The following is a 20,433-nucleotide window of genomic DNA, read 5'->3' as shown; positions in this document are numbered from 1 at the left end:
TGCGAAAGCGAAAAATTCCTTTGCAGTGCAGGGCAACGCTTCAGAAATGGACAAAGGAATTTAAATGCAGACTTGGCATTCTTGAAGATATCCTGTGTTTATTGAAAGCCAAGTCACACACTTACTACTCTAGAGAGAGACAAGCTGTTGTGACATTTGACGAAATCAATGTTGATGGCCGCATATGTTACGATTCGTCTGAAGACGTAGTAGCCGGACCACATTCCAATGTACAAGTCTGCACGATACGTGGGTTGTGGAAGCAGTGGAAACCACCAGTTTACTATGATTTCGACACTGTGATGACCAGTAATTTGCTTCAGAGCATCAGTAATGCAGTTGAGGAATCTGGAATCTGTGTTGTTTTGATGTGTGATATGGGCGGAAAAAATATAAAAGTTTGGAAGGAACTGTCTGTCAATACAGAGAGAGCTTATTTCGAAAATCAAGCAGACTGCACCACGAATGTATGGGTTTTCTTCGGTGTACCACACCTGTTAAAGTTATTACGGAACAGTTTCTTGGATACAGGTAATACGCTACCTGATGGGTCCAAAATATCTAAAGCAGCTATACAGGAACTTTTAAAGCATCAGAAGAGTGACTTAACGATAACACACCACATTACTGAAGTGCACTGAAACTCAACTCGACAAGCAAGGCAGAATGTACAGATGGCAGCGCGACTATTTTCACGACAAAAATGGTTCAAATGGCTCTGAGCAATATGGGACTTAACTTCTGAGGTCATCAGTCCCCTAGAACTTAGAACTACTTAAACCTAACTAACCTAAGGACATCACACACATCCATGCCCGAGGCAGGATTCGAACCTGCGACCGCGGCGGTCGCGCGGTTCCTGTAGCGCCTAGAACCGCTCGGCCACCCGTGCCGGCATTATTTTCACGACAAACAGCTCAGGCTTTCAAGTATGTTCTTCATAAAGACATCGAAAGTCATTTTATTGAACTCGTTAACGACGTCTTTGATGTCTTGAACTGTAGAGTTCCAAAATATGAATGCTCATCCCTCCGTAGTGGGTTGCGAATCCATCTCTCAATTTGAGAAAATACTTTGTACAGATTCTTAGACATCTGTGCAGCAATGTGCGTTGGTGACAAAGAAAGAATGTTGCCTTTCCAAAAAGGTTTTATAGCTTCAATAAAATCTCCCTTTGGTCTTTTCGAAAGTATGAAAACTGTGTAAGTTAGCTATTCATTAACTTGTAGACTGAATCAAGATTGCCTGGAAAGCTTTTTTCTAGGGTACGAGGATTAGGTATATTTCGTAACAATCCTACACCTTTTGAAGGAAGGAACAGGGCAAGTCTCCTTATACTGACGGGTAATGCAAGTGATATTTCTCTCTCTGGGAACACGTCAGTTACTAAAGAATTAAACACGGAGTCTTCCCAGTGTGACGTCGACCCGGATCCTGCATCCCTAAGTTTCATTACCAGTGAGCTCTGTGTGTATGTTGCTGACGAAGCGCCACTATGAGAAATCCCAGGAACTGTGAATGTGGAAGAAAATTTGGTGACATGTGGTAGCAATGGGGGATGACTCTGTAATGTGAGATGTTCTTCCGGATGCGGTAAAATACATTGCAGGCTATATTGCATTTAAGTGCCACAACATTGATAAATCACTAGGCTTTCCATCAGCAAAAAGTGAAGGAGATCATGCTACAGACTGGATATCAATTACATCTCGTGGGTCTTTACACTCCAACGCCAGTATGGGAAAACAACGGTGTTGCTGTTTGAAGAAGAATTTGCTGCTTTTCACGGAAATGGAGTGTGTAGACAAAAAAATGTCGTAAAGTCTCTGTGCTCTATTACAAAACAAAAGTTTCCTGAGGTCCATGAACCAGTTATTACTCTTTATGTAAAAACGAGAACATTTGTAAGGATTAGGCATCTTAATCAAGAAGCAAAGTTGGAAGCAATGAATAAATGTGCCGCAAAGAGGAAGCAGTTATGGATTGCATCGTCGTCTGGTAAACGGCAGTAGAAACATGACTACATTCATATTTGCTTCTTCATCAAACGAGCGAGTTATTTTTCAACTTAATTATCATTTATTTACTGTTAATGTGTGCAAAACCTCTCATGTCCCTTGTTTTGACTGAAAGATAGTGTCATGAATCCCAAGTATGTCAGATGATACGCGCCAGACCACACAACGAGGTATCATCCAATGTAGCTTGTCCAGTAGATATCTCTCTCTCTCTCTCTCTCTCTCTCTCTCAAACAGCCATTCCAAATGTGCCTAGCAGTCGATGGTGTGCAATTTGACTATATTCTCAATTAAAATGTAAAACCACACTTCACTAAGGAGAGTATTTAGTTTGTGGATGACAAGGCATCAGTTATTTTGAATAAATGTTTAGCTTATTTAAAATCTATTCTGTCTACGTACAATTTCGAGTAGTTTCTAATTTCTAACTGACAGCAGGTCTTTTGCGTTGTAGAACCACCCGGGTGCTTCCAGGCAGAGACAGGCTGAGCTGACAGAAGGTCATGAGATACCGATATCTACACATACAGATGGCAGCAGTATTGCGTACACAAGGAATAAAAGGGCAGTGCGTTGGCGCCGCTGTCACCTAGAACTTACAACTAAGTATACCTAACTAACCTAAGGACATCACACACATCCATGCCCGAGGCACGATTCGAACCTGCGACCGTAGCAGTCGCTCGGCTCCAAACTGTAGCGCCGGTGCTGCATCACAGACTGGACCACCTGTGATGGTGTACTCAACGATGAACCTGGGTGCACGTTTGTCAAAACGTCATTTTTTCGGATGACTCCAGGTTCTGTTTACAGTATCATGATCGTCGCATCTGTGTTTTGCGACATCGCAGTGAACGCAAATAGGGAGCGTGTACTCGTTATCGCCATACTGGTGTATCACCCGGCGTGATGGTATGGGGTGCCATTGGTTACTCGTCTCTGTCACCTCTTGTTCGCATTGACGGCACTTTCAACAGTGGACGTTACATTTCAGACCCGTGGCTCTACCCTTCATTCAATCCACACGAAACCCTACATTTCAGCAGGATAATTCATGACCGCATGTTGCAGGTCTTGTACGGGCCTTTCTGGATATAGAAAATGTTCAACTGCTGCCCTGGCCAGCACATTCTCCAGATCTCTCACCAATTAAAAACGTCTGGTCAATGGTGGCCGAGCAACTGGCTCTTCACAATACACCAGTCACTACTCTTGATGAACTGTGGTATTGTGTTGAAGCTGCACGGGCAGCTGTACCTGTACACGCCATCCAAACTCTGTTTGACTCAATGCCCAGGCGTATCAAGGCCGTTATTACGGCCAGAGGTGGTTGTTCTGGGTACTGATTTCTCTGGATCTATGCACCTAAACTGAGTGAAAATGTAATCACATGTCAGTTCTAGTATAATATATTTATCCAATGAATACCCATTTATTATCTGAATTTCTTCTTGGTGTAGCAACTTTAATGGTCAGTAGTGTATCTTCTAACAGAAATCATTGGGTCATTATTGCCTCATATTCCTAGACATCTCCAAAATCCAAACTGATATTCCCCGACATCAGCTTCTACGAGTTTTTCCATTATTCTGCAAGGAGCTCATGTTAATAATTTGCAACCCAATGACGTAACTGGTATTTCATTAGTGCTCACACCTGTCAGCAACTGCTTTCTTTGGAACTGAAATCTCATATTATTCTTGAAATGTGAGGGTATTTCACCTCCCTCATACATCTTGCACACTAGATGGGAGATTTGTGTCATACAAGATGGGAGAGTTTTGTCATACCTTGCTCTCCCAAAACTGTCAGTAGCTCTGAAGGAATGCTGTCTGCTACGAGGTTCTTGAGGTCATTGGTCCCCAGACTTACACACTACTTAAACTAACATGCTAAGAACACCACACACACACACACACACACACACACACACACACACACGCACACACACCTTCTAGACAGTCCTCCTTAGCCATTTTGCACTTCTCGTCAATAATTTTTTAAACATTCATATTTCCTTTTGCCTGCTTTATTTGCTGAATTTTTATAGTTTCTTCTTTTAACAGTTGAACTCAGTATCTCTTGCATTAACCAAGGATTTCTATTTGGCCCTGTTTTTTACCTATTTGATCTTTTTCTACCTTCTCTGAAAGCTACCAATTCACCCCCCAAAACTTTATTCTTTGTTTTTCATTGTCATAGTGTGTTATTGTGTGTGCTGTAAGTCCATTGCTTCCTTCTCTAACAGTAAGTTTCTCACTTTTTTCGTTGTAACATAACCTGTTGTGTTTGCATCCCAATCATTTCCCCACTACTTACCTTTCCAAGTCTTGCATCTCATCCTAGCATTCTATTTTTTTATGCTTTGTTTCACATTCTCTACGGAGCATACTGATTTTGACATCAGCATGTGCTGCATAATTATTACTATTATCCTGGACACTAAGTATACAATTCGACACTATCGATTATGTCTTCAGTGTGCATGTACCACATGTAGGTGTGTGTCACCTTATATTGAGCCTTTTTAAAATTGCTTTACTTGTAGGTATGTACTTCTTGTGCCAAATTACGCGTTATTACCCGCATGATTTGTATGCACGAAAATTGAAATATTTCTGTTTGATGCCTGCTCCTGATATAATTTCAACACATTCTCTGTGTCTTCCATGACTGCCAGTCGAAATGGGTGTGCTTCTGTTGCCTGCCTGAGGTGCAGGAGGGTTTTAAATGTTCACTGGATTCCAAAGTCGATATCTGCAGCTGATTATCTTGGTCAATCAAAACAGGAAGTTCTTGAATCTCTATACAGGAGGGAATCAACATCTACATCTACATGGTTACTCTGCAGTTCACACTGAAGTGCCTGGCAGAGGGTTGAATGAACCTGTTTCATACTATTTCTCCACCATTCCACTCTCAAATGGCGTGTAGGAAAAAGGAACACCTCAATCTTTCCATTGGAGCTCTGATTTCTCTTATTTTATTATGTTGATCATTTCGCCCTACATAGATGGATGTCAACAAAATATTTTCCATCGGAAGAGAAAGCTGGCAATTGAAATTTCGTAAACAGATCTCGCCGCAAAGAAAACCGCCTTTGTTTCAGTGACTGCCACACCAACTCGCGTATCATATCAGTGACACTCTCACCCATATTCCACGATAACAAGAAACGAACTGCCCTTCTTTGCACTTTTTCGCTGTCCTCCGCCAATCGTATCTGGTAAAGATCCCACACGATGCAGCAGTATTCCAGCAGAGGACGTACAAGTGTAATGTAGGCTCTCTTTGGTAGGTTTGTCCCATCTTCTAAGTTTCTGCCAACAAAGTGCAGTCTGTTTCGCCTTTCCCACAATATTATCTATGTGGTCATTCCAATTTAAGTTGCTCGTAATTGTAATTCCTAGGTATTTAGTTGAATTGACAGCCCTTCAATTTGTGCGATTTATCGTATACCCAAAATTTAGCGGATTTCTCTTAGTACCTATGTCGATGACCTCGCACTTTTCTTTGTTTGGTGCCAACTGCCACTTCCCGCATCATAAAGAAATTCTCTCTAGATCATTTTGTAACTGGAATTGATCGTCTGATGATTTCACTAGACGGTAAATTACAGCGTCATCTGCAAACAATCTAAGGGGGCAGCTCGATTATCACCTAGATCATTTATGTAAATCAGGAACAGCAGAGGGCCTATGACACTACCTTGCGGAACGCCGTATATGACTTCTATTCTACTCGATGATTTGCCGTCTGTCAGTATGAACTGTGACATCTCTGCGAGGAAATCAAGAATCCAGTCACACAACAGAGACGATACTTCATACGTATCAAATTTGATTAATACCGGATGTACACGTGGACAAGGAAAAAAATTCCCGGATTTTTCCCAGATTTCCCACTTAAAAATACACTTTCTCCCGCGTGAAAACACTTTTTCCGTCTTAAGTGACAGTATATTTTCCCTCGGAAGTGCAAAACTTATCAATCCTTTGAATTGTTATGGTTCTGGACATGGGCGTAGAATTTACTGGCACTTTAGAAAACGAAACTCAGGGAAAAAGACACGTTTTGGAAATATCTTTGATGTGCAGCGACATGTACGTTGTGTATTTTCGTATTACCACAGCACACATTGGAATTCCACCAAACACCACATGTTACTTTCCGAATCACTGAAATCGAGATTGTGATGCGCTTTTGTAAGGCAGTCACAGATCATGTCACATGATCTTGCCAGCTCATGACAACGAGTATTCAGAGCATAGGACGCGTGATGTAGTCAGCCAATAGCAACTTCCTTGTTAAGCAGCGGTAACACACAAGTTAATGGCTTACATTAATATACATAGTGTTGCTACAAGAAAAGAAAAGCTTCCACATATAATATTGGTCACTAAGGTTAATAAGCTGCAAGAGAAACTAATCTTTCGATATAATGTTGATTTTTTGCGCGTGTTACACTTTAAGATACATCACACAAATGTGGCAGTAAAATTTTCAATAATGACATAAATGTCTGATCTTCAGGGTTTGAAATTCTTCTAAATGGCTTGTCATCAAAGAGTTGATTTTTAAATGGAGTCAAACACACTGTGATTTAAGAATTTCGTGGTACATCCTCACGCATAGTCCAACTTGCGTTAAAGGATATTTACTTTGAAAGTAATGCTTTTCAAACCAGCATTCGCAATATTTTTCCACGACCTGCTGGAAACAGGTTCGTTCCAGCAGCTGCCAGAGAGCGCCAGGTAAGAGGCGCCCCGGGCTTGCGCAGCTAACATGACGTAGGAAGCCCGTCTGTACGTACATGTAAAACATTAAAAGATCTTACATTACGTTGTAAAAGCAATAAGACGTCACAGGGTACTCCAAGAGATCATAATTTCGTGAACCATACTAAAATGTGCACATTTAAACTGCAACGTAAAGTGCACATTCGTATGTCCAGATTCAGATGAAAAGTTTCTTGGAGTACCAGTACTGCATTAGCTCATGTATGGTTCTTTATTATGGCATAATGCCACATGTGCTAGAAGATGAAAACTTGCACTTCAAATGCAGCGAACAGTTGAAACTAGCCAGTACTGTGGAATTAAAAATTTCGTTTCAAATACATTGGATGCCTCTGCGGAAAAGGTTAATGAAAGCCAAATTTCTTTAGCAAACAGACAAAAATAACTTCATTGTTCTGCAAGGCGATTAGTGCTCGACTGTTAGAAAGGTGGAAACAAAATAAAATCTGAAACTAATAACGTATATCAGCCTTTGGTAATTATGTGAATGTATTTTGATTCACTCGATACCTCCCGGCCAAAGATATCCGCTTTTCTTTCATTTGACGCAAGAGTAAACGAAGGAGAAACAGCAAAACCACTGAACATCAACACGGGTCACGTGGAGACTGCCCGCTGTAGTTCAGACTTCTCTGCGCATCAGCCTCGCATCTACGATATTTGCGAACCGGGTCAATACTAAAAAAAATCGAATTTTCAAAAGTACCCTATGCGCATCTTGTAAAGCACATCATTCTGAAAAATTTGAAACAAAAACATACGTGTTCGAGAAAATATAAGACATGTTATTTGGCCTTAAGTGTGCCGAAGTGCAGTGCCACGCCTCTTCGTACAGCGTTCTCCTATCGCATGTCACTGTATTTCGCTCTGTGGAATTGAAACGTGTATATTTTGTAAGCGATGACATTAAACTATATTCAGGAAAATAGAAATGTCCTGTGCTGCCTCTCCTGCTCCCAGTCAGCCAGTTTGATAGCCTGCCCCTCTTTATTTTTTAAAAAACTCACCATTAATAGCGGATGACATTATTTGTAACCGGGAGAACAAGAATTCTTCAGAAAATTTGGACTCTTTACTGCCTAATAGCTAATAACTTCTTGTTTTGTGTGACAAAGTAAAATACAGGATACATAAAACCAATATAGACAAGAGACAAGCAAGAAAGTACACATTTCAATACTTATCTCCTGGCATTTTTTCTCTCTAATCTTGCTACAGCTTTAAATGGCGTGCTTTTGCTTTCTGCACAAGAATCTATTACCTCACCAAAGTTGGTCAAACTTTTTGCTGCATTAAAAATCGAAATTTCGTTACCTAATACTGAAAAAGCTGTTAATACAAATAATACCCAAGACTGGTGTGGTTTCTGGATCTTATTACATCTATTTTGTCGCTGGATGCTAAATAAAACAAAACAGGCCTTTCTAATATTGTACCAATTTAGCGAGACTGTTTTGACACAAATGGTCATTTTTAAAACACGATAGAATATAATTCACTAAGTACCAATATCAAATGCCTATTAGGCCTACAACAAGCAAAAAGCTTTATGTTAGGAAATAGTTTCACATTTCATTCATACGCACCAGTTTCTTAAGCACGAGATCGGAAAGTAGTATTACGAAATTCTTATATAAATTTGGAATAGTCTCGTCCTTCCATAATTTGTGTGATGTCCTCGTTTATTCTGCTTCCTTGTTCTAACAATCTTGTCATCACCAATTCTGTGGATATTCCTGTCACTGTCAAAATTTGTTCGCCGATCAACTTCAGTAACCCTGCCAGAATCACTGGTTTAGTTACCCCGCGATTGTTCTGCCATTAGGCGTTGTTACAAATTCGTACAAAACGTTTTCTGCGTTACTTCCGAATCAGAACTTAAGCGGCTGATAGCCGGCGACTGTACAACTGGTCCTTACTAGTGTAGCGATCTGGCCAGAAAGTTTCTGTCAAAATTTCATTTTCTTGCTTACAACGAGAAGATAATACGTAATCTTACCCACTTGTTATTCCTGCAGTTGTTTATTTCCATTCTGGTAGACTGAATCTATGGATTTCGCTACGAATTATAACAAAGCTGACCATTCGAAAATCCAATCAACCACATCATCAGACAGCCACTGGCATTCATCCGTTCGGCTTTACTCAGCTCAGCTCGTACGGGCCCCATCCCCTTTTGTCTGCAGAAAGTTTATTTTCTAGATGCGATGAGGATTCTCCTGACATATCACATACACCACGCACGCATTCAAAAATCAACTTACGATTCATTCAGAAATGAACTTAAAATGTGTTCAGAAACCAACAAGGATGAGTTTCAAAATCATATAAATGATCGATAGATCAACGTGGTCTGGATGTTAGGCACTTTGTGAAACAAGTTTTTTTTCCCTTGAGAACATGAATTTGGCGCCCCCTTTTCCCGGTACCATCTAGCTGCTTGCCGCGACTGCTTGCACAGTGGAGAGCCACATTCCTGTAGCCAGAAGCGGGAGAATATGCTTCACAAACGCGACTCAATTGCGCATGCGCGTGAGCTCGCTCGTAACTGCTAACACGAATGTAATGTAAACAGTTGTGACTTCACGGTCATCGGAAGGAATTTGTTGTTATGAAGTATTGCACAGTCTTCCTAAAGCCTTTGACACATTTTGCTGTCGGCAGACGCTTGCATGAGGACTCTGTTGTCATCGTATATGGTGCATTTCCTTTGCATTTCAAGTTATTTTGGTTTTTTTCTCTCGTTAAGTTTCATTGTTGCAGTATTATTCTGCAGTTGCGGGATACAGTAATATCATTTGTTAGAGTAACGGTTCTTGCTAGTCAAAATTACAAAAATTTAACTGAAAACTAAAACAATGAAAAATTCCCAGAATTCTAAAAAATTCCCAGGTTTTTCCTGGTTTTCTCCCGGATGAAAAAATTCCCGTGTCCTTGAAATGCAGCAAATAGTTGAAACTAGCCAATAATGTGGAATTGAACACTTCATTTCAAACAAACTGGCTGCCTCAGCGGAAAAGATCAATAAAAGCTGAATTACTTCAGCAAAGCGACAAAATTAACTTCATTGTTCTGCAAGATAATTAATGCTTGACTGTCAGAAAGGTGGAAATTGTATTAAAATCTGGAACTAATGACATATTTTAATCTTCCATAATTGTGTGAATGTATTTTAATTCACTTGATATCTCCCAGCCACAGACACCACTCCCTTTCATTTGACATGACAGCAGTGAACGAAGAGGAAACGGGTAAAGTCACTAAATGTGAACACAGATAACCCCCCCACCCCCCAACTACAAGACAACCTGATCTGCGCATCAACCCTGGATCTATGATATTTCTTACCAGGGCAATACTAGATGGTTAGATGGTGGCGCCACCCCCCCTCCACCCCTCCCTCAAGCGCTTGAGATAGGGCGTAAAAAAAAACTTTTCAAAAAATGTTCATTTTGTAGCGCACTTCTTCCTGAAGAGTCCTATGCATAAAACATATAACTTCGAGGAAATTTAGGACGCGGTATTTGGTCTTAAGTGTGCCAAAGTGCAGTGCCACGCCTCTTAACACAGCGTTCTCTTACTGCACTGCACGCCACTGCACTTTGCACTGTGTGACTCAAATGTGTATTTTGTAACAGATGCCATCGAACTACATTCAGGACAGCGGAAATTAAAATGTCCTTTGTTTTTTAAACAAAATAATCTCGCAATTAATACTGGATGGAATTATTTGTAACCGGAAGAGGAAGATTTCTTCAAAAAATGTCGATTCTTTATTGCTTAATAGCTAATAACTTTCCATTCTGTGTGACATAAAATGAAATACAGGATACACAAAACCAGGTAAGACAAGAGACAAGCAAGGCAGAACATATTTCTTCAATCCTTGCATTCTTTTCTCACTAATCTTGCTCTAGCTTTACATGCCGTGCTTTCCTTTCTGTGAAAGAATCTGTTACCTCATCAAAATTCGTCAACTGTTTTGCTACAAGAAAAATCGAAATGTCGTTGTCTAATACTAAAAAAACTTTTAATACAAATAGTACCAAAGACTGGTGTGGTTTCTCGATCTCATTACGTCTATAGCCACTGTTTGCAGGATGAAAGAAAATAGGCCTTTCTAATATTGCAGCAACTGTAACACACACCAAACAAGCGAGATCGTTTTGGTAACAATGGTCATTTTTATAATACAGCAGAATATAACTCTGCCAAGTAATAATATGAAATGCCTGTTTGGCCTACTACAAGCAAAAGGCTTTATGTTAGGAAATAGTTTCATGTTTCATTCATAAGCTCCAGTTTCTAAAGCATGAGATCGAAAAGTAGAAAAGTAATAGTACGAAATTTTTGTATAAATTTGGAACCGCCCCGTTTCTTCTCCTTCCTCGTTCTAACAAAATCTTCTCATCCCTAATTCTGTAACTATTCCTATCATTGTCAAAGCTCATTCTCCAGTTAACTCTACTAACTCTGCCAGAATCACCGGTTTAGTAATTATCCAGCGATTATTCTCCGGTTAGGTGTTATTACGTGTTCGTACAACGCGTTTTCCGCGCTACTCCCAGAATGGAACTTAAGCGGCTGCTAACCTGGAAATGTGCAACTTGCCCTCTCTAGTGTAGCGACCTGGTCAAAAATTTTCTGTCCAAACTTTCATTTTCTTTGATACAGCGACAAGATAATACGTTAATATTTCGTATCTGTTATTCCTGTTAGTCGTTCATTTCCACTCTTGTAGTCTGAATCTACGGACGTAGCTATACGCTCATCATCTGCATACCAGTCAGTCAGTCACACACACACACACACACACACACACACACACACACACACACACACACACACACTACACTCACCCGTGCGGCTTTATTCCGCTCAGCTCGTGTAGCCCCGTCCCCTTTTGTCTGCAGGAAAGTTTCTTTCCAGATGCGACGAGGATTCCCCTGGCAGGTACATCACATACACTATGCACGCATTCAAAAATCAACTTATGATTCATTCAGAAATCAACTTAGAATGTGATCCAAAATGTTCAAAAATCAACAGCGATGAGCTTCAAACTCTCTTGAATAATCGATAGACCAATGTGCTCTAGATGCTAGGTGCTTTGTCAAATAAGGTTATTTTTCCTCAACAATACGAATTTGCCCCCCCCCCCTCGCCACCGAAATTGCCGCCTGGTTCAGATACTCCGGTTTGCTGCGTGCCGAACCAACAGCGACATTCCTCTTTCCAGAAGTGAAAGAAGTTACTACTCAGACGCAACTCAACTGCACATGCGCGTGATTCCGCTCGTAACTGCTTAAATGAATCTGATGTAAACAGTTGTGACTTAACACTCATCGGAGGTAATTTGTTGTGACGAAGCACTGCATTGTCTTCCTACAGCCTTTCACACATTTTGCTGTTGGCAGACACTTGTATGAGCACTGTGTTTTTTTGTTTATATATGAACCATTTCCTTTGCATTTTAAATTTCATTCCCTCGTTCATATTTTGTTGCTGCAGTATTATTCTGCAGTAGCAGGATACAGTAATGTCCTTTGTTAGCGTATCGGTTATTACCAGTCAAAATGACAAAAAATTAACTGAAAACTAAATCAATGAAAAACTCCCGGGATTCTAGAAAATTCCCGTTTTTCCCGATTTTCTTGTGGATGAAAAAATTCCTGGGTCTTTCCCAGATCTTCCGGGCCGTATACACCATGTAATAGTCTTGTTAGGAATGGTATCAAAACCCTTCTGGAAATCAAGGAATATGGAATCGATCTTAGATCCCTTGTCGACAGCACTCATTACTTCATGGGAATAAATAGCTAGCTGTGTTGCACAAGAACGATATTTTCTGAATCCGTGTTGGTTATGTATCAATAAGTCATTTTCTTCAAGGTGAGTCATAATGTTCGAGTACAGTATATTCTCCAAAATCCTACTGCAAACTGAGGTCAGTAATATGCGTCTGGAATTCAATAGGTTACTCCTATTTCCTTTCTTGAGTAATGGCGTGACCTGTGCTACTTTCCAGTCTTTAGGAACAGACCTTTCGCCAAGTGAACGGTTGTATATGATTGCTAAGAAAGGCACTATTGTGTCTGCATACGCTGAAAGGAACCTGATTCGTATTCCATCTGGACCAGAAGACTTGCCTTTCTTAAGTGATTTGAGTTGTTTCACAACACCTAAAATATATACTTTTATGTCACTGATGCTAACAGCTGAATTCTTGAATAGTTACTTTGCCTTTTTTCGTGAAGGAATTACGGAAAACTGTATTTAGTAACTCCGCTGCAGTGGCACCACCATCGGGAACATTTCCATTGCTATCGCACAGTGACGGTGTTGACTGTTTTGTCACTGGTGTACTTTACATACGACCAGAATCTCTTTGGGCTTTCTACCACATTTTGAGACAATGTTTCATTGTGGAAACTATTAAAAGGGAATTAGTCAAGTCCATTCAAAAGACTCCTGCCACATTAAATTACTTGTTTGGCTCCCACGTTTCCCTTTGTATAGGGGAGAAATTTCTGTATTATACAATAGCTTATTGCATTCTGCTCTGGTTAATTTGAAAAGTCAAGTCTCACTGCTGTTGGTCCTGTGTGTGTGTGTGTGTGTGTGTGTGTGTGTTACTGAAGCATAAATTGGTCCGTACTTTATTTTGAAACCCACCAGCTATTGAGTCATCTTGCAAACATGTCAGTTCACTTTGAGATGGCAGTATATTTTCAGTAGGACCAACTATCTTTGCCCACGTCGGTTGCTCTTTTCTAAAAATAAAAGTTAACTATACCATGGAATTATACAAAACTTCTCCTCGGTGAATCAAAACCACTACTCATCACACCTGGTGACCTCCATCATCCATCAGTTTGTTTACGAGTGACGATCCATACAGTGCTGTACGCATCTCCACTCAGCCACACCCACTGCATTTCTCACTTCTCGAGAGCAGATGCCTCAACCATTAGACCAGCTGAGTGTGTTTGCTGGCGTAGATGGAATTACCATTGTGGATGATGTTTGTACCCATGGTTTGCAGACACCATCACAAGAGGTTCTCCCGTACATCATCTGAAGTAAGATAACAAATCCACGGATCCGATTTTCCTCTTGCTACTCTTCCCACAAGTCCCCCAGGATAAACTCTAGTGCAAGTGTCGATGAGAAGCTGAGTCAGAAGTGGAGGTGTGCTCAGGCAGCCGACTGCTCAAGGAGACTGCCTGCAATAAGCAGCAAATCTGGGCTCCTGTTACAGTGTGGCACAGATTTCCAGTAGTCACTACAGACGTAACTGACCAGGGAACCGTTTAAGGAATATTCGAATTACATTTTAAGACATACCCAAAACAAGCTGTATCCTCATTACTGTACTAAATATTAACTTTTTGTCATTATTACTTCTATTTCTGTTTACCTTTCTTTTGCCATTTCTTCCGGAGTGTCTTCAACAACATATCTACAACCATTCACATAGGTTCTGTTGAGTGGAATTGCGTGAAAAATCCCGTTTCCATACCCATTTAATTCAGAATCAATTTGTAAAACACACAGTCATCACTCAAAACAAAATCTAGATTCAACACATCAATATATAAAGAATCTTTGGAAATGGGTATGATTTGTATGGGACACTTCCTACGTAACTACAGTTGAGTGACTGAACTGAACGTAATTCTCACTGCAAATACAGAGAACGAGAAAACTTCTGCATATGTGCTCAATCTTCAAAATATCACAGCCAAAAAAGTGAGAAAGGAGTAATGTTTAATGGCAACTGTAACCTCTATCCAAAAACTGAAGGAATCTGTATTTTATTTTATTTACTGTATCAGCTGGTTAATGCCAAAATAAGCAGTACTGTGAGGGTAAGACTTTGGCACCTGTGGTAACACAACTCACCGGAAGCGCGAGACGGCTGCGTCATCAGGTGGAGGGGTGTGTCGGGCAGACGTGGGAGGCGCAGCTGCAGCAGGAGTCCGGCTGTGGCCGCTGTAGGGTTGACGGTCAGAGTTGGGGGTGGGCCCGCCCCCTGTGGCGGTTGGCGAGCTGCACAGAGAAACACTGTGTGGATGGGCGTGTTCACACAGGGGCTCACTGCAGGCGGTACAGCAGAGGGACTGTCCACCGGGGCAACAGTACACTCAGTGCCAACAACACCAGCCTGTCACTTAACGTGACTGTGCCACCAATTAACTGATCTTTTTCTGCACTACTTCTGCTATATTCCCCATCAGCGTAGCTTAACATGCAAAACAAAAAATTGTTCAAAATGAAGCACAAACCAAATTCTAAACATAAGGGCCAACAATTTTGCTGCCCTGACAGAACAACTTTCAGACAGAATTTAGAAGCAGTGAAAGTCAACTGGCTGCTACTTTTGGTTGTGAGGTAATTTGAAAACTGATATATGGATGCTGAATTATATCACTGGAGGGAGAGAGAGAGAGAGAGAGAGAGAGAGAGAGAGAGAGAGAGAGAGAGAGAGAGAGAGAGAGAGATCCAGCGATAGAGAAACAAACTGATAAGTTGGAATATCAACTTACTGTTGAAACTATATGGTCATGGATATGCAGGCGCTGTTTTATGTGAAGCCTGAGGGAATGACGAAGATGGACAAGAATTACAAGAGCTATGCTATAAAAGTTATCAGGAGTATATTCAAAATCTGCATTTGAGTAAAGCAAATAGAACTGTACATATGTGTGTAATGTCTCTACAATTCGATTCATTGAAAAGAGAGCAGTGGTGATGTGTTTCTTAAACAACAATTTTCGTGTTGAGCAGTTTGCAGTAGAGGCCACCATTAAAAGAAAAAAATGGATTACGCAGTGTATGCAATTTTTATATGATGGACAATATTTACAACTTGTGAAGTAACCTGTAGTCTATTGAATATGGATTTTTTTTTAATTGAAAAGGAAACAAAATAGACTTGTATGGAGCATATGTATCCGAGAGACAGAGGCAACAAACGATAGCTGGATGAAAACGTCACATCAATACTGACGTTGTGGGAGATATGTCTTACACCTGTAGGTGGACAGCAAATATAATCTGCTGTATGCCAGTAGCAGGAAACCTGATAGGATTCCCTGGACGACCTCTGGTGACGCCACAGGGAACTTCAAACAAGACCAGGGGGGGGCAGAGATTGCCTCTCTGTTTAGTGAAAGGGAATGCACGGAAAACATTCAGGGCGATAGCTGAACAGAGACAAGAAGGAAATGTGATTGTAAAGCACAGCATTGAGTGTGACAATATTATTGTGCTGGCTGGATTATTCTCTTCTTGTTTGCCCCCAGTGTGCATGAGTAGCCCCAGCGCTCATAGCTCCTGCTTTACTGGATATCTCAGGGAGTCATACCCTGCTCTTTGGTGCCAGTCACCTAGGGGTAGCGTCTTTTTTAGTAATCAGGAAAGTCCTCAGTCCCGGGTTTGAACCTCACAATCACTTAAATTTTGAATAAGAATCATCAGCATTGGTGTCTGAAGACTTCCAGCATAAGGTGTCACCCTCTTTCAGCCAACAGCCTTTCCAAAGAGGGCGGAGGGCCGACAGAGGTTCAGGGCACACTCTTTCCCTTGAGGTCTGAAACTGCCCCTAAATGAGGAAGAATTGGCAATGATCAACAACGTGAGGATACAGAAGGCAATGTAAACCACTGCTTAAAGATACATAACGTCCGTCAATGAGGCATGTGATTCAATAAGTCTGTGCTGTACAGACTCCATTGGCAAGACTAGTCCCCCATTCAAACCTCCAGGCAAGGAGGCCCAAGGGGGAGGTGACCATGAGAAAAAAGTTGAGTTATCAACGAAAGGATAACGTTCTACGAGTCGTCATGTGGAAAGTAAGGAATTTGTATGTGGTTGGGAAGCTAGAAAATAAGAAAAGGGAAATGCTGAGGACGTATCTAGCTGTAGTGTGTGTCAGTGACGCGGAAAGAAAAGGGGAAAGGGAAAGGGGAAAGGGAAAGGGGAAAGGGGAAAGGGGAAAGGGGAAAGGGGAAAGGGGAAAGGGGAAAGGGGAAAGGGGAAAGGGGAAAGGGGAAAGGGGAAAGGGAAAAGGAAAGGGAAAAGGAAAGGGAAAAGGAAGGATTTCTGGCCACATGAGAATAGGGTAGTAGCAACAGCAGCAGATAACATGAGTAGGATTCAGTATCAATAGAAAGGCAGGGCAGAAAGTGAGATACTGTGAACGGATGAGTATAGATGTTCTCGTGAGAATCGAAAGCAAACCAACAACATCCATAGTTCAGGTATACATGATGACGTCGCAAGTTGAAGGTGAAGAGAGAGAAAGTATGAGGATATTGAAGACGTAATTTGGTACATATGTAATAGTCATGGAGGGATTGAAACACAACTGTAGGGGAAGGAGTAGAAGAAAGGGTTACACGAGAATATGTACTTGACAATAGGAATAGGAGAGAAGTAAGGCTAGTTAAGTTCTATAGTAAATTTATCCTAGTAGTAGCTGGTATAGTCTATTCAAGACAAGGGGGTATACTTGGGAAAGGACTGAAACATGGGAGGTTTAAAGTCAGATTTTGAAATCAGATACTGGACAGTACAGCAAACCCAGGAGTAGATTTAGACTCATAACAATTTAGCAGTGATGAAGAGTAGGCTGAATTTTACGAGACTGGTCAGGAGCAATCGGTGTACAAAGAAGTGGAATACAGTAGTACTAAGGAAAGAAGAGATGAGATTTATGTTCTCTGAGGCTACAGATACTGCGATAATTAACAGCTCAATAGTTGGAAAGAAAAACGTAGGTACAAAGAAGCTAACTGTGAAGAAACCATGGAAAATACAGGAAAACCTTTAGTTGATCAATCAAAGAAAGAAATTCAAGAATATTCAGGAAAATTCAGTAATTGAGAAATATGTCACTTAAGGATGAAATGACTAGGAAGTGCAGAGAAGCTAACGTGAAATGGCTGCACGAAAAATGTGAAGAAATCAAAGAATAAATGATCCTTGGGACAACTGACGCAGCATATAGAAAAGTCAAAGCAATCTTCAACGGAATTAAAAGCAAGCGTGGTAACATTAAGAGCACAATGGGAATTCCAGTGTTAAATACAGAGGTGAGATCGGATAGTTGGAAAGAGTACACTGAAGGCCTCTCTGATTGGAACAACTTGTCCGATGGCGTGACAGAAGAACAAGCAGGAGTCGGTATGGAAAATATTGGTGATTAGAATCAGATTTTAAAAGCGCTTTGGAAAATTTAAGATCAAAGAAGGCATAAGGTATAGACAACATTCAATCACAAGTTCTAGAATCATTGGAGGAGGTGGCAAAAGGTCTATTCTCACTGGTGTGTAGAATGTATGAGTCTGGCAATATACAATCTGACAGAGAGAGAAATATAATCATCACGATTTGGGAGACTGCAAGAGCAGAGAAGTGTGAGAATTATCGCACAATCAGCTTAACAGCTCTAGCATCCCAGTTGCTAAGAAGGATAATACACAGGAGAACGGAAAAGAAAATTGACGTTCCGTAACATTCATAGGATTTGTGGTCCTGGCGAAAGCGTTCGGCAATATCAAATGTTGCAAGATGTTTGAAATTCTGAGAAAAATACGGGTAAGCCACAGGAGAAGTCGAGTAATTTGCAATATGTACAAGAGGCAAAAAGGTAAAATAAGAGTGGAAGACGAAGAGCGAAGTATTCGGGTTAAAAAAGGTGTCAGATTGGGATGTAATCTTTCGCCTCTACTGTTCGATCTATATACCGAAGAAGCGATGACGGAAATAATGGAAAGACTGAAGAGTGGAATTAAAATTCAGGGTGAAACGATATACGATTTGCTGATGACTGATTCCCTCAGTGACAGTGAAGAACAATTACATGGTTTGTTGAATGGAATGAACAGTGTAATGAGTACAGAATATGGAATGAGAGTAAATAAGAGAAAGGCAAAATTGATAAGAAGCAGTAGAAGTGTAAACAGCGAGAGACTTAGCATCGTGACCGACTATCAGTAAGTAGATGACGTTACGGTGCTATGCAACGTAGGCAACAAAGCAACCCACGACGAACAAAGCAAGGACGACGTCAAATTCACACTAGCACTGCCAAAAATGGAATCGTGCTTACCTGGCTTCTGCTGGTGGCTCACCGAGCAGACGGGTGACTTTGTTGACTTCTTGTGGGTAGTCGAGCACAGCGTCTGCCCAGCCCCACGTGGCCATCACCTGCGGGTGGTGCTTTATGAAGGCGACGGCAGCCCTGGTGGCGTCCGGGCACGAGTGCCTCACTGCCCTGACGGCCGTCGCCGCTGCGGTCTCGACGGCCAACTGCGAGATCAGCTGCCGCTCGCAGGCAGCCTTCAGGCCCGACAAGCCGTACTTGTCGGCCGCCGAGAGCAGCTGGGCGGCCGTGTCGGGCAGCTGGGGGGCCTGCAGGGTATACGTGTAGGCCACCAGGAGCCTCAGCACCGGGCCCTCCACGTCGTCGATCCTCACCTGGCCGCAGCTGGCCTCCAGCATGCCGTGCGCGAACATCGCTGCGAACACGGGGCTCGCGGCTGCCAACACGGCCCTGTGAGCCGCCACCCTCGTCTCGCCCGCCACGAGCGTCACCAGGGCGCCTTCACCCCCGTCTAGCAGGGCGGCCAGGGCCTCGGTTGTGGTGTTCTGAACCTCCGTAACTGCCGACATGGTGGGTGGTCCTGAAACACAGTGCCACTGAGCAGCCCTCACACTGCACCCTCAACACTTGTACGAGGCGCATGCATACCTGCATGAAACAACAGCTGTTGAAGTGTTGTCCACCCTAAATCAAATGCAACGTCACCAGTTTCCTTCAAATGACAATGGTCCGTACTGCTTCGTGATCACCTAAGGTTTGTAACTACCAGCGTGGTACTATGATAGACTGCTTTCACCTTCTAAAAATGTTATTGTTCTCAGTCAAAAGATGGTTTATATATGTCATAGCAAAAAAATGGCAAAGCAACAAACTTCCTTCAGCACTAAAGTTACAGGACTTATATTTAAATCTAAGCTCGTGGCACCTCTGAGAAAAATTTTCTTCCTCCTTATCTCAGGTTCCACAGATCAGTGACACATCAGAAGCAATGTACATGTAATGCAGAAATCAGTTTCCTTGGTGAATGTCTCAGGGTAGGCACGATTAAACTTGGCAGGCCATCGTGGCCGAGTGGTTCTAGGCGCTTAAATCCGGAACCGCGCGCCTGCTACGGTCACAGGTTCGAATCCTGCCTTGGGCATGGGTGTGTGTGATGTCCTTAGGTTAGTTAGGTTTAAGTAGTTATAGGTTCTATTGGACTGATGACCTCCGATGTTAAGTCCCATACAGCTCAGAGCCATTTGAGCCGTTTTGAACCACTGTAAGTCTAAATTCATTGGTATGTTTAACTCTCCTTTGAACAGATTGATATCTGCGTCTTGTTTCTTCAGAAAAAGATGCAGCGCCCACCTCCGTGGTAAAGAATGCTGCATAATACTATCGTAAATCATGTCGCCATTTTATCCGAATGTTGCAAGCTATGGTGTACCCAGGTATTTCCAGGTTGAGCAGTTTAGGAATGAAACTCGTTGGCTCCATTTCCAGAACATGTGTTGTGGAACTT

General features: G+C 41.7%; 1 protein-coding gene across 1 annotated transcript in view; it reads right to left on the bottom strand.

Annotated features, from left to right (window-relative positions):
* The window catches only part of LOC126108929 (uncharacterized), a 388,250-nt gene that overhangs the window by 5,673 nt on the left and 362,144 nt on the right, over positions 1-20,433 (bottom strand). Inside the window, exons 3-4 of the mRNA XM_049914299.1 lie at positions 18,936-19,509; positions 14,723-14,869 (exon numbers count right to left, since the gene is read on the bottom strand). Of these exons, the coding sequence (XP_049770256.1) occupies positions 14,723-14,869; positions 18,936-19,509 (721 nt within the window). The remainder of the gene's footprint in view (positions 1-14,722; positions 14,870-18,935; positions 19,510-20,433) is intronic.

This window comes from Schistocerca cancellata, chromosome 11 (assembly GCF_023864275.1).
Source record: "Schistocerca cancellata isolate TAMUIC-IGC-003103 chromosome 11, iqSchCanc2.1, whole genome shotgun sequence".
In the NCBI taxonomy this organism is placed as follows: Eukaryota; Metazoa; Arthropoda; class Insecta; order Orthoptera; family Acrididae; genus Schistocerca; species Schistocerca cancellata.
This window is presented reverse-complemented; position numbering and strand designations above follow the sequence as displayed.